Here is a 22,503-nt window from a genome sequence, read left to right as displayed (position 1 = left end):
TGTGATGAAGCCCAGCCCAGCGTGTCCCACCCCCTCCCAGGGCTGGGGACGAAGCAAGGAGGTGGGGCTGTGGGTTGGGGGAAGCAGAAGCCGCATGCCCCAGGACGGGGTGGGGAAGAGGAGGGCGACGGTCCGCCGCTTCTCGGAGCCCCCTCCCCTCCCAGGTGCTCACGTTATTGGCCCTGGTCGTCCTGCCTTGTCTCTGGGTGCTGTGACACCTTTGTTAATAATAGTAGCAATTGTTAATGATTTGGAACCCTTTGCTGTGCCCACTCTGGCTCGTGCTCTGTTCTAGAGAGATGTGGCTTGTGGTGGTCCCCTGACCTCACCATGCTCTGTATCGTTTCTGAGTTTTGGACATCACCCCCCCCCCCCACCCCCACCGCTGGAAAGCCCTTTCTCTTTGCCTGCTGAGGTCTGATCATCTTTTATGCATCAGCCCAAGCACCCTGTCCCCGGGGGGCACTCCCTGACCCTCTGCTTGGGTCGAGTTCCCGCTTTACACTTTCCCTCCTCATCGCGACAGATAATTAGACAGCTGTGTGGTCCAGTGCCTGTAGGTCTGTCTCTCCTGTTACATCAGGGCCTCGGAGGACAAGGACCGGTGTCTGGGTCACTGCTATCCTCAGTAATTAATTGTTGGATGAACGAAGGGGTGAAAAATCCCGTTTATTCCTTCTAACCACCCTGGAAGGAAGGTATTGTCACAACCACCGTCCCCATTTTACAGGTGAGGAAATTGAGGCTCAGAGAGGTGATCTCAGTTTCTCAAGGTCACACAGGGGCTAAAGAATGAATGACTCAATTCAGAAAAAGACCCTTCTTGTTGACGAGGTGCCTCAGTACCTCCCACAGCCTCTGACCTTGGCAGGTGCTTGGAAAATGTTCGTGAAATTGGGCTGAACCGAATCCCTGGGCACTCGGCTCTGCTCGACTCGGCTCTGAAATGTTTACGAGGTTCTCCACCAGGAATCCTGAGAAAATCCCTAATGTCGACCTTTCCCCAAGGTCTAGAAGGAAGCAGAAGGTGTGGTTCACTTCCTTCAGGACCCACCCCTCTTCTGGAAGATTCAATCTAGCAGTAGAGATGGCTTGAACCAGGGAGTAGTTGGAGTCTTACCTTGAGGAGTGTGTGTGTGTGTGTGTGTGTGTGTATGTGTGTGTGTGAGAGAGAGAGAGAGAGAGAGAGCGAGAGCGCGCGAGCACATGTGTAGCCACCAGGGCAAGTCCATTTATTAGCCAGGAATAACTTTGAGTTTTAGAAAATAAAAATAGGCCTGTCTACTTTCCAACTTACCCACCTACATCAAGCATAACACGTGTTCTATAAGAATGAATATGCACTGAGCACCTACTGTGTACCAGATGCTGTTCTGTGGCTGTGATGGCAGACCCAGATCCTGCCAACAGGGCCCCCAATGACTGGGGAAGGACAGAATTGGAAAATACGGGCCGTCCCAAAGTTGAGAACAAAACCACCCCTTGTACCGTTTCTCTGACGTCACTGTCGTTACGTCAGATTTTCACCTGTTCCTTCTAGTCTTTTCTCTATGTATATAGCTATGGTAGGTTTTATCATCCTCAGTTTTCTGATGAGGTTCAGAGAGGTTAACTGACTTGTCCAAGGCTCACACAGCCGGGACGTGGGAGAACCAGGATTTGAAGCCGTGTCATTATGCCTTAGTCTGGGTCACTTAGGCAAAGCAAGTTATTAAGAGATCAGCAGATATTGAGGACCTTTGCTTCTGAGCCCCAGTGGCCCTTTGTTGGGGATTCAGAGAAGCCAAAGATTAAGTGAGACCAGACGGCGAAGTTCAGGACCAGATGGCAAAGTTCAGGAATCAGGCAGGACATTAAAGAAGGTTATTCTCAGAATGTGTTTGTATAATGTTTTAAACACTGCACTTCTGGACAAGCTCTGCGGTCCCCCAGACTCTGGTTCTGGTCCCAGCTCCACTGCAGACTGACTTTGGTTCTTGGGCAGGTGGCTTCGCCTCTAGGGGCCTCAGATTCCTGATCTGTACAATGGGGATAATCAAAATCCTTGCCTCACAGCATGGTCCAGGCATTGAATGAGATGCAGTCATGAGAAGTGCCTAGTGTAGGACACACACGGCAGCTCTTCCGTCTTGCTATTCCTGGAAGCCACAAGACGAATGACATCTTCCTGCAGTTTTACTTGAGAACATTTTGGGAAGAGTTATTCATCTTACATAGAAATTAAAATCAATGCATTTCATAACTTTAATTTTGAAGTAAAGCAAACATCTATAAATGGTGGAATAGAATGCAAAATCCGCAGAAATATTTGAGCTAAAACACGATATTTGAACTACACCTTGTTTCGGTGGTTGCCTAGACTCTGTCCCTCACTCCTAGGGGCGGGGGCACTGGCCTTCTCCCCTCAGGGAATCTGGGGAGGGCACCTTTGGGGACCCCTTGGACTCCTGTACCACATGGCCCTGCTCCAGGGACCAAGCACTTTCACCTACCTGTGAGCTGGTTAGAGTGAACATTCTCACCCCATTTGTCAGATGAGAACACTGAGGCTCGGAGTAGGAAGTGGATCACAAAGATTCAAGCTCTGTTTAGTAAATCTGAAAGCGAGAAGGGTCACACAGCATCCAAGAGAAAGATGGAGCCCAGGGGCCTGGGTTTCCAGGGGAGGCACTACCGAGGGATACTTTCATGGACAGGAGCCATGCTCCCCAAGTCTCGTGCACCCCAGTGCCTGGCCCACAGCAGGTGCTTGCCATGGCTTCGGGGTGCTGAGTGGGTGCCCCCTTCTTGGGGATGACCATCTCCAGGCTAAAGCCTTCTTGAGTTTGGGTTCTGGAGTCAGATGAACTTGAGCTCCCACCTCCACTCCTCCGCCACTGACCTTGTGACCTGGGATGAGTGCCTTTGCCTCTCCTTGAAGCCTCAGTTTCTTCATCAGTGAAGTGGGCCACTGGGGACCCCGATCTCTCGGCACAAGGGCTGGTGCAGCCTCAAAGGTCAGCCGATGGAGCCGTCTGGGGCTCAGGAAAGGTCCTGAGGGGCCAAGTGGAGCACAGGGGGATTTGAATGGGGGTTTGAGTGGCTCTGAGCAGCCTGGGTTCCCTTGAGTGCCTGGCTTCTCTCTGCATCCCAGGAAGTTTCCCATCTGAGCGTGGACCCCACAGCCTGGCCCCTCCAGCCACGTGTCCCGCTGCTGCCCCATGGTGGTGGGACCCCTGACATTTTATTCTAATGCCATAACTGTCATCATGGCAGCCTCCATGTGGAGCATGGAGTGCTTTCTACCTCCTCTTGTTGGTTCTGACAGCAGCCCTGTGATGGAGGAGGAAACCGTGGGTCAGAGAGGAGTGTGCATTGATCGGGGTCACACAGCGCCCACGTGGTGGGTGGACCCTTCTCTGTAAAGGCTCGCGGAGGCAAGGAGCCCAGGTTGTTTGCGCCACGGTCAGATCTACCAGGCCTGAGCTCAGGGTGGCAAAAAGCAGGTCCTGGGGGCCGGGGGCTCATCTGGCCCAGTCCTGGCCCGAACCCGCCCTCTGTGGTCAGGGAACCACCATCCACTCCAGGTTCCTGAAGTCAGGCCTTATGGGCCTGAAACTCCCCCCAGACTCGCAGGGGCCTCTTCTGTAGATGAAGTAGTCCCAGGACTTCTCAGCCATCCTCCGGCCACCCCGGTGCCCTGGCACCTCTTCATGTAGGGGATGGAGGTGCTGTGAGGGTGTAAGGAGCAGGGCTCGGGAGGCGGTCAGAGCCTGGTCAGCTGCGTGATCGTGGACGTGGCTCCCTCTGTACCCCGGGACCCCCAGGGCTTTGTGAGGGTCTCCGGAATCCTGTGTGTAGCGGGCTTGGTGCAGGGCTGGCGGCTGTAGCAGTGGCTCACAGGTCTGGTCCTTATCTACATGTGGCTGGCAGTCTGATGTCCTGGGTGAGCCTGCACAGAAGGGTGCAGGGTGAGCCAGGCAGATGGGGCCCGGGGGGCTGCTGTGGGCCGCACCGGCTGGTGCTCAGACGACGAGGGTGGAAATAGTGAGCCGGGGTGCTGGGCCGCTGCCACCCCGAGCGGAGGGCTGTGGGGGCTGGGGCACTGGGCAGCTCACTCCTTTTGGGTCAGGGCGAGGGGCTCCCGCAGCGCCCGGCGCAGCCCGGAGTGCCCAGGAATTCTGGGCGGGAGCCAGGCCTTCTTTCTGATGAAACTCAGGCCGGCCCTGGGGCCCAGCTCCCCTGCAGCTGGGCATTTATGGAACGCAGGCACGGAGCGGGGTGGAGGGCATGGGTCCTCCCTCCTCCCACCCCGGCGGAGGCACGGGAGGATGGTCACAGCGACCGTGACCGTGGCACTCGGGCTCCCGTGCGCGTTACCGCATCCCGTCTGATCTTGCGGTGGCTCTGCTGGAGGACTCCGTGTTGCAGAGGAGCCTGCCAGCCCTGTCCAAGGTCCGCTGGCCCATCAGCACATCTGGGACCCAGGGCATCGGGTCTGGCCCAGAGTGGGTGCGCCCCTTCCCGTTTGCACACGGCCCCTCGTGGTGTCCACGGGCTGCTCCCTGGGCTCGGGGCCCATGGGCCTCCATCGTCATTGACTTGCTGCTCGACGGTCACTTCGTGGGGGCCTGGAGGTCTCAGGAGCCTCCAGAGAGGGCAAGCAGCGTGGCCACGGTGGGCAGCCGGGGCTGCCCTGCCCCTCCCGGGGGCACCGGTGCATTTCCACGGGCTGCTGGAAGCTGCTCCGACTGTGTTGTCTGACCTCAGGGGCTGTGGTCCGTGGGTCTGTTACAGCTAGGGGTGGGGGGGGTGACTTGGGGCTGGGGGAGCTTGTGGCTCCTGGAGGATTAGAGAGGCAGCGGTCCGCTCGCCCAGCCCTTGCGTGTGGCAGGCCTCTGCGGGTGGCAAACCCCACGGGCATGTAGCTCTCTTTCTGGTCCTCCCCCACCTCCCCGGTGTGGCCCGTCACACTTGGCACAGCCAAGTAACGCTGTGTGAGCAGCAGAAGTCCTGTCCCCTTTCAGGGACAGGGACGCTGAGGCCCAGACCGGGGAAGTGACAGGTCATGCAAGAAGGGGGTCGCCAACCTCTGGAATGCAGGTCCCCCAAGACCACCATCTTCTCCATCTTTCCTGCAGGCAACTGCCCCTCCTGGGGGCGGGGTGGGGGTCACTGCCCCTGGGGTGGGGGTCAGGCTGCTGTGGGGCAGGGGGGTTCGTCCTGACCCACCAGCACATTCCCTCCCTTCTCTGAAGAAGCTTTGCTAGGAGGGGAGGGATGTGACCAAATTAGGGCTGCTGGCGGCTGCTGGGTGGGAACCATCTGGAAGGAGGGGTGGAGGTGGGAGGCTGAGGCTGGCACGGCCCTGGGCTGGGGTGGGGGTACTCCGGGCCGGCCCTGGACAGTCAGGGTGTTCTTGTGTTCTCTAGACAGTCAGGATGGGGTGGGACTGCCTGGTAGGGCAGGAAGAGGGGTGCTTACAGAATGGGGACCCAGGAGGGGAGGTCCGGTCTGCAATGGGGGTCCCTTTGGGTCACATGGAGCGTGAGGGGTCCCTGGGCTGTCAAGAGGGGCTGGAAGCCTGGAGGGAGGAGTACAGGGTGCAGATGCTGCACGTGAGGAGGGCACTGAGGCGGGGACTTGGAGAACCCCAATATTTGGAGGCCGAGCAAAGAAGGAGAGGCCTAGGGCCTGGGGAGGAGCTGTCCGAGGGGGCTGCGCTTCTGGAAGGAGCATAAGCAGTGATGTCAGGACTAATGGGGGGGTGGGGTTTAGTGACACGGTGATGCTGGTGGCCAGCATCTCTCCCTTTTTGTGTGAATCATGCCGGAGCCCCGTTTGCTGAGGGGTTTCCTTCATCTGCGGTGGGGGTAGGGGAGGCATAGCTGACACCTACCCGGCCTTTGTCCCTGCAGATGGAAGGGGGCTACAGGGTGGCGGCTGGGAGGCCGGCGGGAGCTCGCATGCAGGGCACCCTCCCTGCCTCCTGCTGCCTCCGGTGCCTCTGTGGGGGCCGCAGCCCTGCTTTCTGTTCCCACCATGTTTGAGCTGAGCTTCCATCAGGAGAGAGGTATTTAGCTTTAGGGAAATCAAAATCAGACTCAACATTTATCCTGGGCTCCAGGGACAGGCTCTTGTGTTCGTTCCTGGCAGACAAGAGCTGCGGAGAAGGGAGGAGGAGCAGGGAGTGCCCGGGAACGTGGCTCTGGGGGTGGAGGGGAGCAGGGGGCCCTGGGGGCACCCCCGCCACATCCGGGGGTGAAGGTTGGGCCGTGGGCAGGGACTGGGCCCCTCGCTCCGTGCTGAGCCCTTTCCTGAAGGCTCCCACCCGTTCTGCGGCCTGCGGCAGAGGAAGGGGAGTAGAGCCCAGCACCCGGCTAAGCTGGAAATTTTCTGTCCCCCTCTCAAGAAACCCTCCAGATGGCTCTGCCTGGTAGCAGTTTGTACCCCATCCTTCAGATGAGGACTCCGAGGTTCAGAGAGGTTAAGTAACTTGTTTGGAGCAACCCAGTCTACAAGGGATCAAGATAGGCTGTTGCCCCAGAGCCTCCCATCATTTCGGTTTCCTAATGAGCCTGGGCGCCCCAGGCCTGGAGGCGGGAGTGAGCTGGAGAGAGGCCGCTTGTTTTTAAAATTGGCTGAAGCCAGTTGTAGTTGTGAAGGTAAACATGTTGTGAGAAACATGTTTTAGGACTTGTTCCCAACCCAGCCAAGTGGCTTGGTGACAGTGCGCAAATCAACAAGGGTTTATTCTCTGCCTCCAACATACAGGACATTGGGCTGGGCTTCCAGGATGATGCTAGAAGCACCTTGACTTCCAGGGGCTTAGCGTCCAGCTGGGAAGATGAGGGAAAAAAGGGGTTCTATTGAGCTCTGGCTGGGTGCCAGACCTCACGCCAAACACTTTAAGTCCATCCTCCTCCTCCTCTGAGAGAGTCTGCTATTTGTCCCATTTTACAGATGAGCAAACCAAGGCTCGAAGGTGTGGAGTCATTTGCCCAAGGCCATACAACCAGAGCCCTCTCTGTGGCCCACCCTGCTTTACCAGGGTCCCGTTACCCCCTCTCCCCAGTTTGGCCCCCGCAGGCAGCACTCCGTCTGACCCTCTGTTGTACAGTTGATGGGAAGACAGACTACATGTCAAGCAGTGATTCCCACATACATTCCAAAGGGGGCTGGGGAGGGCTTTTAGAAAAGGGACATCCCACCTGGCACTTGAAAAGTGTGTAAGGGTTACAGGTGACAGAGGTGAGGGCAAGTGTTCTGGGCAGGAGGAGGTGGGACCAGTTAGAGGAGCTTGAGGGGGGTCACAGGGTTGGGGGAAGGCAGGAGACCAACGGCTGGTAGCACTGAAAATGACCTTCGTTCGTGCTGGGCCCTGAGCGCTGAGCATTCACCCACCAAGTGTGTGGTGGATGCCTGTTAATTTCACACTTGGATGGAGGCTCTGGGAGATGGGGGGATGGGACCAAGCTCAGAGCCTGAGCCTATTGCTCTAGTATCTGGGCAGAGGGTGGAGGCAGAGGGACCCCATAACTGTCCCCCAGCCCCTCCTCCCTCCTAGTGCCTGTGGTGGTCAGAGCTGCTGGGGGCGTGTCCCTGGGCAGGCCCCTCAGCCCTTCTGGCGCTGTGAGGGGCGCATGCAGGTGGTGTGGGCTGATGAGGACAAAAATTTCCCCCCAAGTTTTTATTTTGAAAATTCAAGAGCAACCCTAGTGCCGTGAGCACCTGTGTGTCCGCATCTAGCTTCGCCAGCTGTCAGCATTTTGCCACATTCGCTTCCTCTCTCTTTCTAAATATGTGTGTATGTATTTCTAAACCTCTTGCAAGAGGCTGCAGGCATCCTGATCATCACCCCTAAATACTTCAGGGCCCATCCCAAGGGAGAATGACACTGTCCCACATAACCTCTGCACTGTTGGCGCTCCTGAAGAAATCAGCAGTGAGTCCATTGGGGCGTCTGCCTGCCCGCCCGTGGGCAGCTTCCCCACCGACCCTGTCATATCTATCACACCCGTCTTAGCTGGTCTTTAACTCCAGATCCAGGACCCAATGCAGGCATTGCGAGCTGCATTTGATGGCCTTGTCTCTTTAGACTTTTTTTCTAAAGGAATGATCCCCTGCCTTGTTTTTTACCTTCCGTGCACTGACTTATAAAAGTACCCTGTCCACTTGTCTTGTAGAGTGTCCCACATTCTGCATCTGCCTGGTTAGAGCCTCATGATTAGACTCAGGGGGCTGGGATTTGGATGCAGGCCTGCCTGACCTTTGTGGAGGGGCTGGGGGCAGGTGGCCAGGCCCCCTGAGACCTGCCTCCTGCCCACCCCCCTCCAAGATCCCCCAAGTCCCCAGGCAGTGAAGCGGTGGCAGCTGCAGGGTCTGGCTCGGTGCCAGGGGATACCTGTTTCCTAAAGGTTAATTAGCTGCTTAAAGCACAGGGCAGGGCCTGCCTCCCCCTCCCCAGCTCACAGCCCCTAGAGCTTAGCCACCTGCTGACCACCTAGTGTTCTGTGTTGGGACCATTCTAATGGGGGAGGGGACAGCCCACCACGTCTGCATCCTGGGGGCTTGTTGGGTGCAGGGGCTGGTGAGGGGCACATGGGAGGCTGGAGGCTGAGATGCCCTGGGGGGAGGCTGCTGCGGAGGGGCGGGGGGGGGGTGTCGTCAGGAAAAGGGTTGGGGCTTCTGAGCTGGGGGATTTCAGGGAAACCTTCTCTGACCCTGGGAGGCTTCACCTAAGGTCAGCGGTGGACCTGCCACCCGAGTGCTTGCCACACAGCTCCTGCTGTTTGTGTCATGTGATGCCAACATCACAGAAGGTCTCAGAGCTCATTGACTAGCGTTGGGGGGGGGCACCCAATCGGGCATCCATCTTGGGCTCTGGAGGCACAGTCTGGGTCCCTGGCCCCACCCAGTCACCTTGGGTGACTTCAGGCAAGTAACCACCTGCCTGAGCCTCGGTCTCCTCATCAGGAAAATGGGCTCACACTTACCTGTGGGAGTCTCATGCCCGTGAAGAGCACCGAGCACTTTAATCTTCACAACAAGCCCGTCTGACAAGTGAGGAAACTGAGGAGAGAGGGGAAGAACTTTGCCCAAGGACACACAGCTAGGAAGCTGTGGAGCTAGGTTTAAACTCAGGCCATTCAGTCTGGCCCCAGGGCACGAGTCCTGTAAGCTCCCAGCTGTGCTGTGATGGGTCTCCTGTGTCTCCAGGTTGGGTCTTTAGGTGTCAGCCCCTCGGCCCCCGCTGCCCTTCACTGCCAGGTGTGGGTGGCAGGTGTAGGGCCGCCCCCCCTGAATTAGATGAGGGACACCTTGCCTCTCCGCCCCCCTGCCGGGTCCCCTTCCACCCCCTACCCCCTGCCAAAACTCTCTTGGAACATTGCATTCTTTTACACCAGGCCTAGCTATTCCAGGCAACCCACAGCTCTCACTGTTGCCTCGCTCTCTTTTTGTGAGCATCCTGCCTGCGGACAGGGCTCTTCCTTAGTCTCAGATTGGGCTCGTGGGAGGAGAGTGTCAGTGAGGAGTGGCCTGGTGGGGGCTTGCAGCCTGCCCCAGGAGTCTGACTGCCCCAGGGTCTGGCTGTGGGCGGGTGGCTGAGCCACAGATCTGAGTGCAGACCCTCATCCTACTGCTTCACGTTCTGCCTGCTTTGTGCCTCGGTTTCCCCATTTGCAGCCAGGGCACAGAGTCCCAGCTTAGCTGGGAGCATGGTCAGGGCAGCTGGGCCGAATCACAGAGGCCCACCCGGGTACGGATCGAGGCCTGCAGGGGACACTCGGGACCTGGCAGCTGTTCTGAGCTTCCTTTGCACAGCTTTTGAAAAGTGGTCTCCTAAGTCTGATCAGGCACCAGTGGTGAGGTGCGCCCTCTTGGGCCTCCCTCCTCACCTCGCCGGGAAGGGATTCCAGTTCCTCTATTCACCTGCCCTGCACCCAACACCCACCTTCCTGCCCATTCGTTCATTCATTCCCTCACTCTCTCATTCTTTCATTCATTCATTCATTCTACAAGCCTGTGTTGAGCACATTTGAGTGCCGGGCCCTGTGCTGGGGATTCAGGACGTTTCACACCTCTTCTGACTGGATTCCCAGGGCAGCTCGTGTGGCAGGTACTATAACTATTATTTCTACTCTACAAACAAGGAAACTGAAGCCCGGGGAGCTGGAGGTGCTCTCTCAAGGTCACACCCCGCCCCTGCCCCCGCCAGAGAATGAGTGAGACCTTAGAGTTGGTTAGATGTTCTTGTTCAGTGATTTTAGCGAAATTACTGGTTTTGTTCCCGTCTGAACCGACTCAGTACTTTTCAGAAAAAAACCATTTTTTTTTGTTTGTTTCGTGGTTCAGTAAAGAATGACTGTTTGGGCTGGGCTGGAGGTTCAGCTACTTTATGTGGCTCGTTCCAGCTTTTGGTTCACGGCTCTGTGCGCGTCTTGCCTGTAAAAAGAACCTGGGACTGATTGCTTTGAGGGGCTGGAGGGATGGGTGGAGGAGGGGAGGGGGCTGGGTTCTGCCGGGGCCGAGGAGGGGGCTCAGCCTTTCTGTCCTGGCCCCCCACGTGCAGGCAGGGCAGCGGAGTGCTGGGGGAAGCCAGTGATATCTGTGACGGTCCTGTCCCCAGGGATGCCAGATGGGGAAGAGCTATCTTCAGGGTTGCCCTCGGCACAACAATCCTACCTGCCCGGCCCAGCACGTCAGGGAGAGGCCAGCCCCTGCCTGCAAGAGGCTGATCTTGGCCATCCTCCCAGCAGCAGTGGGCATCTGGAGAGGATGGGCCAGTCTCGTCCTCTGGGGGGTTAGACGCAGAGCTCCTGACTGGGAGTGTTCACTGGGTGGGGTGGGGATGGCGGGCGTCTTCTCGTTCAGAGCTGGCTGGTGCCCAGACACGGGCAGATTGGCCATGGGCTGGGGCAAGGAGGGCAAGAAGGAGGCTCCCCTGTGTCTGTCTATCCCCTGTGTCTGTCTGCCCCTGTCTGACACCTTCCTGAACTAAAACACCACTTTTCTGTTTTCTCTTGCAGTTACAGAGAAGGAAGTCCAGCAGTGGTGAGTAGCTGCTTTCTCCAAACTGTGGGGAGGGGGAGGGGTGTTGGCCTTGTGCTGATGGGACGGCGGTCCAGCTGCCCAGGACAGGGGCACGTGGAGGACCCTCTGAGAGTGGCTTATCCACAAACCAGTCCAGACAGCCTTTGTTCACATCCCTTTGTTCACAAGGGACTGACAGAGATCCAGTTGAATTGGAATGGGGTGTTGGTGACTCTTTGCCTTGTGTGGCATCTCTAAGGACCACCAGTGTTAATTCCAGATCCTCCTCACCCAAGGGAAAGATTTGGACCAGAGACAAGTCAGGAGACTGGATACCAGGCCCAGTTTTGTCACTAAATCATCCTCTGGCCTTGAGAAGTCTCTTCCCCTCTCTGGGGTTCAGCCACCCTGTCTATAAAGTGATTGATTAGGTTGAATCAGCGATGGCAGACAGGTTTCTTCTTGGATGCCAGCTCTAATCAATCCATAGTAGCTGCCTGGAGTGATGTGTTGAGAAGGATTCTGAGGCTGTATGTCATGGAGCAAATGGAAGGTATAGCAGTGAGGCCTTAATGAGGTCTGGAATGGATTAGTGATGCCTGCCCTGGGACAGGGAGGGGAGAGTGGTGCACCATCTGTCATTGTGGAATGTGGAGCAGACAGGGGAGACTCACACACTGTAAGGTGAACCTGAGTTGGGGGTGGGTAGGTAAACGAAGAGGTGAGCTTGGAGACCTTCCAGAAAGTTTAGTGGCTTAGAAATGGACTCTGTAAAAAGTCCTGGCTTTGCCTCTTCCTATCTGAGTGACCTCAAGTGATCCAACCCCCATTTCCACATGTGTATGACAGCAGTGAGGAGACATCGGGGTGACATTCCCTGTAAAGGTCACAGCACAGGGCCCAAGAGATGACAGCCATTGACAGTGGTCTTCCATCCACTGTTCAGATGGGGAGCTGAGGCCTACAGAAGTGTCCGCCATCACAGCAGGCCACGGAGGCATGGCAAGGGCCCAGGCTGCGAGACTCCAGGGCGAGCCCCGCTGGGGGCAGGGCCAGCTCCCCTGGGGGCAGGGCCAGCTCCCCAGGGGCCACTGCCTACACCTCCCTGTCCTTGAGTCCAGGTGGCAGAGGGGGAGAGCTGTGGCTGCCCTGCCTGGCTCTGCGGACCCCTTGCTGGAGACCCCGGCCAGGTGGGCAGAACCTGGGTGGTGAGCTGGCTGTGGCTGGCACAGGGAGCGGCTGTAGAGGGAGCAGCTGTCACTCCCTTCTTCCTCCCCCACATCCTGGGACCCATCAGGTGGGCCTGACCTGCCTCCGACCTCGTTTTCCACTTCTCCACTTCCCCAGGTGAGTGTTCCAGAAATACGCCTGCTTCTAGGTCTTTATCCCCAGGGCTCTCCCTCCTGGATGGCCCCACCCTGCCTTCCTGAGCCTTTGTCACTCATTTTTCCCTCCTGGAGAGCCCCACCCTTCCTTTCGGGACCATCTGAGCTCCACTCTCCCAAGGCTCACCTAAGTCACCTCCTCCAGGAAGCCTTCCTGGATGCCCCCGTCCCCCATCTGTTCATAATCCCCCTCCTTCCTACACGGCAGCCAGAAGGGTCTTTGTTGAGCAAATATCCAGCAATGCCAGGCTTCCGCCTAAACTCTCCCTGGACTCGGGTGAAGTCTGTGCCTTTGGCATGGTCACACGGTTATGAGGCCCGGCTCAGTCCAGCCTTGCTGTGCTGACCCCTCCAGTCTCACTGCCATTTCCCTCTGCCCTCTGTCCTGCCTGAATTGCTATCTGTTCCCGAATTCACCTTACTTTTTGGGGCTTCCCGACGTTTGCCCGGGCTATTCCCCGCGCTGGGAACACCCCTCCTGCTCTTTGCTCGGCCATCACCTCCTCACCCTCAGGCCTCCTTCCCTGAACTGCCCCCACCCCCCCCGCCACTGAGCCCCGGAGTTGAGTTAGGGGCCTCCTCTGACCTCCCACAGCTCAGTGTCAGCGTGAGACACACCAGGCACAAACAGCACATACCTGGGACAAATGGCAGTTATAGGTCTGCATCCCTCTCTGCCTCCCTCCTGGCCTTGAGGCCGGCTCTGCCCTGTTCACTGCTGTGTCCCCAGGGCTTGGCCGTAGCAGGTGCTCAGCACCCAACCGGCACCCCCAGGCACTTCACATACCTGTTGTCATCGACTCCTGGGCGCTGTCCTGGGGGGTTGACGTGGTTTATCATCTCCATGGTGATGGGAAAACGAAGCCAAGGCTCAGAGAAGGTCAGAGCAGGGATGAGGGTGAGGTCTGTCCTTGCATGGTAGCAGATGCCTCCCCAGTGCCTCTGTGTGCCGGGGGGCCTTGTTCATTTTGTCCTCGTAGTCACCTAGAGCAGTGTCCCACCATGGCCTTCTCACACCTGAGCCTCAGCAGCCTCCCCTGCTCCCCTGGGGTTTCCCTGGGAGAGACAGGAGGCAAAGTGGCCAAAAGGGCTCTGGAACCAGGGCTTGGGCGGGCAACCTGGCTGAGCAACCTGAGATGAGTTACTGGGCTGCTCGGTGCCTCAGTTTCCCCATCTGGAAAGTGAAGGTAACAATAGTCGAGCTTTATGTATGTAGATGGGGAAACTGAGGCCCAGACAGGTGGAGGGACTTTTGTTCCTTCATCAGGCTGACATCTGAGCTACAACCTGGACGACAGGACTCAGCCACAGAACAGTGTTACAGGCACAGGGAACAGCAAGGACAGAGGCTCGGTGGTGGGACTGGGCTTGGTGTGTTTGAAGGGAGGCCAAGGAGGCCAGCCTGGAGGGGGCAGTTGAGGCTCCTACAACAAAACCAGGGCCCTTGTGATGCCCAGTCCTTGCTGTAGGGGAACTCTGCCTAAAGAGCTTATAAAGAAAAAAAAAGATCTTTGCCACAAAGTTCCATGGACCTTAAGTACATGCCCTTTGGTTCATTTTGGTGGTGCCTTCCAGGCTAGGAGATAATTGAACCAATGCCTTTCTCTAACCCTCCTGGATCAGCCTACCACCCACCTCACTGTTGTATTCTAGAATAGCTACACCTCACAGGGAGAAGGTAGACCAGGAATGATTAAACAGTGACCCTCAAACCACCACTCTCCCCCCCACCGGTGCCCACAGCAGACATCAGTAATGGATCACAGATTATGGCACTCTGGATCAGTCTCCTCCAGTGCTCTGGGCAGCCAGTGTATTTATTCTTAGCACATGAAATGAACCAACTTGTTATCCCTTGATGGGCCTACACCTCCCTGGTTCACCAGGACCATAACACAAGCCTGCTGGGTCAGAGGCCAGACCCACGCAGCCCGCTAGCCCCTCTGTCCTTTGCACAGGAGACAAACGGGACGAACCGCTGCATCCCACATGCCCCACAGAGGACCCTCTCTCACCACGGCCTCCAGCCATGCCCCTTCATGTCCTAAACGGCTCTCTGGCACCCGAGAGCTGGGGAATGCCTGCCCTTCCTTGGGAAAACTCAGGGTTCCTGAGCGCAGCCTACCAGGGCAGCAGACAATTTAGGACCAAGCCATCTGGGGTGGGATGGGGAAACGGGAGGGAGGGGCACGTGGAGAGCAGCGGGTTGGCTTCAGCTTCCTCCTGTGTTTCTCTCTCTCTTGCTTAAAGCCCCTTCCTGGCTTCTTACTGCGCTTAGAATAACGGCCCAACCCCTTTGCCTGGCCCTCAGGGCTCCCTCACCCCTGGTTCACCAGGCACCAGCCACACTTGCTATCCCTCAGCTATGCCAGGCTCCTTCCTACCTCAGGGCCTCCATCCTTGCTGTTTCCTCTTCTGTTCCCTCTGCCCCAGATCTTGGCATCTTCACTGCAGTGTCCCTCCTGGGAGAGGTCTGCACTGACCACCCTGCCCCTGTTTCTCCAGCCTGGTACAGGATCACCTTGTTTGGTGCTGACTTTTAGTAGCTGCTTCACAGAAGAGGAACCAGGCCCAGGGGTCTTCTGTGACTCTGTGACTTGTCCTGGGCCACCCAGTGAGCAGAAACAGATGGGTGGGTCCCAGGTCCTCTGGGAGAGCCCAGGCCCCAGGTGGCCAGGCGCACAGGCCAGGCCACCGCGATGTGATGCCTGGGCCGGGCTAGCTAGGCCCTCACCTCACACCCGGCTTCATGCTGGGCACCCACGGCGTCATCTCCACGGCTCCCAGCTCTGTATTTGGCAGAGGAGGGGAGGAGGCTGGGGGCTTAGGGAGGTGGGGCCGTGTCGGGTTAGGGTCGGCAGCCAGCCCGAGGACCCCACCCGCCCGATCGCTTGCTCTTGAGCATCTTATTTCCTGCTCTGAGCTTGATTGACCACCGTGGAAGATCAGGAAGCTCGATGGGGGCTGACTAGGAAACTGTAGCAGGCCCCAGGCCCTTGAAGGCGATTGTGAAATTGTGATCACCTGGAGAGTGAAGGGAATGCGATCCTGAGTGGGAGCTGCAGGGCACAAATAGTGCCCCCAGCACACTTCCGTGATACAGAGAGTGCGGAGAGAAAAGAAGATGGGAAGGAAACCAACCAGAGGCTGCACGTGGGTGTGTTGGGGATGGTGGCATCATGGGTCATGGGTATTTTTTTTCTCTTAAAATTTACCTCTTAAAATGGTAAAATTTTCTATTTTACAAGCTTTCTGTAGTGCTTTTATTATTACATTTATAATAACCAAGTAACCCGATGGTATCGTAACGAAAGCACTGGGCAGAAGCAGGAGGAATTCTGCAGCCGCCTGGTCGGGGCCGGCTGTCCATCCTGGACCCTCCTCTGCAGTCGCAGCCATGGGTAAGGAGGCCACTTCTCCTTAACGTCCGTGGGCGCCTCCTGTGGGCCAGCTACTGTGCTGCTACTTAGGACAATCTCATGGGGTCAGTCTAGGAGCAGCCCGTTTTACAGATGAAGAAACTGAGGCTCTGACAGGCAGAGACACTTGCCTGGGTCACACAGCTCTGTGTGTGTGTATGTGTGTGTGTGTGTGGAGTGTGGGTCCAGCTTGCTGGTCTCCATGGCCCGGGCTACAGGGGCTCAGCCCTGCTGCCTCTGGCTTTGGGAAACCCCACAAAGCTGAAGGTGGTGGGGGAGGGTGGAAGGAGAGAGAAGGGGGACGGGAGAGAAGGGAAGAGGCCGCATCCTCCTGGATGTGTTTGGGCCCCTCCTCCAGGATTGTCTGAAGGCAGGTCTCCGGGGAGCTGGGACTGGAATGCCACGGGAAGGGAGGTGTTTGAAAAGATAATGGGAGAACAGTTTGCCAGGGCCACTGCGGCAGTCCCAGCTGCGTTTGGCTGATTGCAGCTGGGGGTTTATGCTGTGTTATGTATCCATCTATTTATTGCCCACTTTTCACACTGCAGAAAGCAGCATCCGCCACACTTAACCCTTGGCAGGGAGGGAGGTGGGCATGGAGGGCTGTGCAGGGCTTGCTTCCAGCTGGATGCTGGAGGACCACGCTCTGTGGGCACGAGAGTGGTGAATTCCGGAAAATCTGAGCAGGTGGGGCCTTTGGGGAACCAGGGCCCTGGTGGCGTTGGGGCTGCCGGGGGCCACGGAGAACGGGGAGCTGAGCTGGAATTGGACGCCTGCATCATGGCCAGCATTCATTCACTCATTCACTCATCTCTCGTTCATTCATTAATTCGCTCCCTCATTCACTCCTTTACTCCTTCAATCCCTCAACTCCCTCATTCATTCACTCTCACTCATTCCTTCATTCATTTGTTGGTTCTGTCGTTCTGTAAATCTTCGCTGAGTACGTAATAAGTGCTGGGCCCATGCCTGGCCCTGGGGACAGCAGGGACTGGGGGAGACGAGGTGCTGGGGTCTCCTGGGGGACAGGCTGGCGCAGGGAGGGGTGGAGGCAGGGATGGGGGAGGCTCCCAGGGAGGAAGCCCGGCGTTGAGTCAGGAGTGTTTTGTAAGTGGCTTTCAGCCGTCAGTGCTTTTATGAAATGACAGATTTCTCTTTTTTCCCTTTTCTTTTTAAAGAGGCGTAAGAATGCAGTTGTCGAATCTGGGATTTTCTGCTCTCGTCTCCACCCTGTCGTGGAGAGCTGGTTCCCAAGCACAGTCAACCACGTCAAAAACCTGTGCTCTGGTGGCTGGAGATGGCGTATGTGGAGCTCAGGGGCTGTGCCGTGTTCCAGGCTCGGTTCCATAGCTTCTCCTCTGATCCCCAAAGCGAGTTAAGACCCCTGATTTTTAAAATTAATTAATTAATTAATTAATTAATTGGCTGTATTGGGTCTTCATTGCTGCACACGGGCTTTCTCTAGTTGCAGCGAGTGGGGGCTACTCTTTGTTGAGGTGCGTGCGCTTCTCATTGTGGTGGCTTCTCTTGTTGCAGAGCACAGGCTCTAGGTGCGCGGGCTTCAGCAGTTGTGGCACGTGGACTCAGTAGTTGTGGCTCTCGGGCTCTAGAGCACCAGTTCAGTAGTTGTGGCGCAGGGGCTTAGTTGCTCTGTGGCGTGTGGGATCTTCCCGGACGAGGGCTCGAACCCGTGTCCCCTGCACTGGTAGGCGGATTCTTAACCACTGTGCCACCAGGGATGTCCCAAGACCCCTGCTCTTGAACAAGGTTGTGTGAGAGGTGCTCTCCATATACATTCCCCAGGCTGCGTGACTGGGGGGTGAGGGGACTTCGGGGGTCTGGGAACATCCCCAAAAGACCTGCCCATGTACCAGGAGGTCAGGTATTAGGAAGGACTTCCTGGGGCCAGAGCTGGGGCCTCCGGAGAATGTACTGGACCCTCCTTCTCAGGACAGCTGGCAGGACAGGGCAGCCGGTTAGGCTCCCGGGCTCTGGCGCTTGGCGGAGGTCCTGTGGGAGGGCTTAGCGGAGGGCGGAGGCTTAGGACATCTTTTGTTGTCCTCAGTATTGCTGCTATCTGGCGAGGCTTACTCAGAGCCTGAAAGGCAAGTGCTGTATTGGCTCTCACCTTACAGATGAGGAAACTAGGGTTCAGAACGGGGAAGCTGCCTGCCTAGGGTCACACACAGGTCAAGGATGATGCTGGGATCAAGCCAGGTCTGATTTGAAAGCCTGAGCCCTTCTTTTTCAGTTCTTCACACTTTAAAGAATTAAACTCTTTTTGGGACTTCCTTGGTGGCGCAGTGGTTAAGAATCTGCATGCCAATGCAAGAGACACGGGTTCGATCCCTGGTCCGGGAGGATCCCACATGCTGTGGAGCAACTAAGCCCGTGTGCCACAACTACTGAAGCCCACGTGCCTAGAGCTTGTGCTCCGCAACAAGAGAAGCCACACTGAATGAGAAGCGCGCGCACCACAGCAAAGAGTAGCCCCCACTCACCGCAACTAGAGGAAGCCTGCGCGCAGCAGCGAAGACCCAACACAGCCAATAAATAAGTAAATAAATAAAATTAAACTTTTTTTTCCATATTACAGAATTCCTGGGTGGTCAGTGCAGCCAGTGAAACAATAGGCACAGAGATGAATAATAATAGTAATAATGAGATCCCTCCCCGACTCCTTGTCACTGCACCTTTGAAGCCCTTGTCTGAAGTGGGTACCCTTCTGGGTGGCTGGTCACCGTGGGACCCGCGTGCTGGACGCCAGGACCTTCCGTCCTCTGTGGTCCCTGGAGGTTCTGGGGCTGGACCCCGAGATCCTGCCCCGAAATCTTGACCTTGCTGCTCACCCCAGGCTGCCAGTTTGCAGAGACGTGTGTGATCACAGGACGCTTTTTGTGCCTCTCCCCCTCTCCCCGGCCTGACCTGTGCCAGTGACAATACCAGGACTCCTGTCACTTCCACCCTTGGTCTGGAATCAAGCGGAAGGCGCTGAGGAAAGCAGGCCACGGAGGCTTCGGGCCTCGGCTGGTGGCTGGCCACACACAGGGGCAGTGGCAGGGGTCCAGTTCTGGGCCCCCGTTTGCAGCTGTGCAACTCCAGTAGGCATTTACTGAGCCCCTGCCGTGTGCCAGGCGCAGCCATGGGCCTGCCGATTGGGGGTGAACTAGAAGATGGGGTCCCTGCCTCGATGGACCCTGCAGTGCACTCACCGGTCCACCATCACACAGGCTACAGGCACCGCTGTGAGGCTCAGGCTGGGGATGGGGTGCTGTGCGTGTGTGGACCAGTGTGTGTACTGGAGTCTGGGTGGTCTTGGGTGGCCAGAGGGGGCTTCTCTAGGGGAGATGCACTGAGGCTGAGAGAAAAAGGGGGAAGGAGGAGGGGAAGGTGTGGGTTGGGTTGGAGAAATGCCTTGTGAAGGCCCTGAGCCAGGAGGGGACTTAATACCCCCAGCCTCAGATTTCCCATCTGTACAATGGGCGCAATAATCCTCACCCCTGGGCTTGTCGGGACCGTTTGGTGAAATGATGCCTGGAAATCACATAGCCCTGTGCTCAGCTCTCAGTAAGTCCCTGTTATTCAGAATCCCAGACCACTGAAAGGCAGACACTGGGGAAGACCCTCCCCCTGCTCTGTGGTGGTCCCCAGAGACTATCTAGTGCCATGATTCTCAGCTGATGTGGTTTTGCCCTGGGGGGATATTTGGCACTGTCTGGAGATACTTTGGGTTGTTGTAATTTGGGGTGGGGGTGCTTCTGACCTCTGGCGGGTAGAGGCCAGAGATGCTGCTAAACATCTTAAAGGCACTGGACAGCCGCCCATCACCAAGGTTCATCCGGCCCCAAACGTCCATGGCGCAGGTGGACCTAGTCTTAGTGATCTAGTCTAAGGCACTTATTTTACCAGCAGGGAAACGGGGGGGGAGGGGAGAGGATTGCAGGGAAGGGGTTTGTTCGGGCCCCTCTCACAGTGAGACAGGATGGACCAGGACTGGAGCACAGGGCAGGCCCTGGAGCAGGTTTCCAGGCAGCCGTGTGTCTGAAGGAGAGCAGGAGGGGTGGCGGGGGTGGGGGGAGGAGGCCTGGGCCTGTTGGAACCTGAGCCCGGGCCAGGGATAGGGGTGCAGTCACGTACGTCTCTCCGTCATCCTGGGACAGAATTCCTGGGTAGGAGCTCTGTTATTAAGCAGCAGCTCCCTTGGGTGCCTGCTGTGGGGAGGGGGTGTGTGCCTGGGGTGGGTGTCCCAGCTCAGCCAGTCAAGGGGGCTGGGCTGTACCTCGGAATCTGACCGTGGCTGGAGGTCCTGGTCTCAGAGCTGTGAGGACTTGAAGAGCAAATGCAGGGCCTGGAGCAAGTGGGGCACCTGGGACGGACCTCCTGGTCTCTGCTCCAGCGAGGCGGGGTGCTCCCCATCTTCTGAGGATGAACAGTGGGGTTATGCAGTGTTTGGGGAGCAGGCACTGGGCTTGCCATGGGGCTGGGGGCAGTGCAGCCTGGCTCGCCGGAGGAGCAGATGGAGAGGGGGCTTGGGAGGCAGGAGTCCCGGGTCTGAGCCCTGCTTCTGCTGCTAGCTTGCGCGTGACCTTGGGCCAGTCTCTCTGCCTCTCTGAGACCCCAGTTCCCCATCAATCCACGGAGGGGTGGGAGTATATCCGTGGTTCTCTAAACGTCTGCACGGCGTTCTCAGGTTCCGAGCAGAGTCCCTGGGGCTCAGGAAGAGGACGCCGACATCTGGGCTCTCCCTCCCTCTGTGTGTTCATTCATTCATTCATTCATTCATCTCATACACTGAGCACACTGGGCACTTGCTGAGCCCCTGTATGTGCCAGGCATTGGGGCACTGGGAGTTCACTGTTGCGTGGGGGCACAGCCTGGAGGCAAACATGGTATACGCTGCATCGTGGGGGAGGAGGTGGGCAGTGCCGCCCCTGGGGGGCCTGGGCGGACTTCCTGGAGGGCAGCTGGGACCTGATGGTGAGTGGATTAGCCAGGTAAAGAGGGGGAGGATGTGTTTTGCAGGCACAGGGACCTGCAGGTCCAAAGACCTGGAGGCTGGATGGCCTGGCAAGCTCTGGAGAATGCGGCAGGGTGTGGAATATGGGTGGGGGTGGGGGCTGGGGGGGGTGGCCAGAGGAGGCTGGGCCATCAGACTGGGGCCAGCCTTCATCGACTGGGCACTCGTGGGGGTGGGGCTGCTGCTATTGGCACCAAGGGGGCTGGGGCCCCACAGTGACAGTGACAGTCTCTGCAGAGGAAACCAGATAGGCCCCCTGGAGGCTCCCCACCGAGGCCAGGCTGCCTGCACCCACCCACCCCAATAAAGCTGTAGGGTCCCCACTGGCAGCCCCCCGCAGCTGCTCAGACCGCCGCCGACAGCTCCCAGCACCGCCTTCTGCTCCCGAGAGCCAGGCACCCGCAGGGACCCAGGCAGAAGACAGCTTTGGGAACCTTTTTTCTCCCTTGTTTTTTTTTTTTTTTAATAAATTTATTTATTTCTTGGCTGCGTTGGGTCTTTGTTGCTGTGCATGGGCTTTCTCTAGTTGTGGCGAGTGGGGGCTACTCTTTTTTGCAGTGCACAGGCTTCTCATTGCAGTGGCTTCTCTTGTTGCAGAACAAGGGCTCTAGGCGCGCGGACTTCAGTAGTTGTGGCACATGGTCTCAATAGTTGTGGCTCGCAGGCTCTAGAGCACAGGCTCAGTAGTTGTGGTGCACAGGCTTAGTTGCTCCGTGGCATGTGGGATCTTCCCAGACCAGGGATGGAACCCGTGTCCCCTGCATTGATTGGCAGGCGGATTCTTAACCACTGTGCCACCAAGGAAGTCCCCTTTATTGTTTCTAATAATCTTTAAGGATCACTCAAGTAACATACAGCCATTGTGGGGAAATGGGAGGCTCTGGGACACACGGGGAAGTGATGGCCCCCCTCTGGGCCTCCAGGGCCGGCTGTGCCCCCACGTGGTCATCACGTCCTGGTGCTGGGCCTGTCCTGTCCTCCTGCCCAGGGACCCGTCCCGACCAGGGGCCTAGGGTCACAGACCAGGTCTTGGCCCCGAAACGTTCCTCCCTGGCTCTACGTCCTGGCCCATATGTGGAGGTTTGAGCCTGGAACACCCAACTGGGAAGGAGGCTTGGGGGGCAGTGACCTGGAGGGGCCGAGTCCCTTCCTGGTACCTGCTGTGGGAGGGGTCCTGACCTTTGTGCCTCAGTGCCTTCATCTGTGAAATGGGGATCACTGAACCCACTGCACAGGGCTAAGGGGCGATTGCAGGAGGAGCCGCCCACGAAGGCTTAACCCAGTGCCCGGCACCGGGCTGTCATCAGAGGTGCAGGCGGTGGTCAGATGGGGCCAGGACTGCCTCCCTGGGCCTTTGGCCCCTCGAGGTGTCCCAGGGGGTGGGTGTGGAGGCACTCGGAGGCCCAGCTCTTTTTATGGTCTCACGCTTGTTGTGGGCACTGCCGGGGTGGGTGCTCACACCAGCCTGACCCCACACCCCAATCCATCTCCTGGCCTCCTCCTAGCCTCTCTCTCGCCCCTAAGGAACCACTGTCATGTTAGCAAGAGTCTTGTCTTGCTTTCTTTCTGACATCTGACCTTGATCACTTAGGCCCCAGGATTCCCAAGGCTCCCTCGTTCCGGTGCCCTGCGTGTCCTTCACCCAGCCCAGGCGCCTTAGATTATTCTC

General features: G+C 57.5%; 1 protein-coding gene across 4 annotated transcripts in view; it reads left to right on the top strand.

Moving 5' to 3' along the window:
- The window catches only part of NCS1 (neuronal calcium sensor 1), a 58,008-nt gene that overhangs the window by 12,325 nt on the left and 23,180 nt on the right, over window positions 1-22,503 (top strand). For 3 of the 4 annotated variants that reach the window (XR_009051492.1, XM_057723883.1, XM_057723884.1), the window contains one exon: window positions 11,010-11,034. Coding sequence is in view for 3 of the 4 variants with exons in the window: in XM_057723883.1 (XP_057579866.1) it covers window positions 11,010-11,034 (25 nt within the window). In the remaining variant the exon portion in view is untranslated. Of the gene's footprint in view, window positions 1-11,009; window positions 11,035-16,999; window positions 17,192-22,503 lie in introns of those variants that run through there. The other variant, XM_057723885.1, reaches the window with a different exon arrangement.

This window comes from Hippopotamus amphibius, chromosome 2 (genome assembly GCF_030028045.1).
Source record: "Hippopotamus amphibius kiboko isolate mHipAmp2 chromosome 2, mHipAmp2.hap2, whole genome shotgun sequence".
Taxonomy (NCBI): Eukaryota; Metazoa; Chordata; class Mammalia; order Artiodactyla; family Hippopotamidae; genus Hippopotamus; species Hippopotamus amphibius.
The sequence above is the reverse complement of the archived record's forward strand: the minus strand, read 5'-3'. Positions and strand labels throughout refer to the sequence as shown.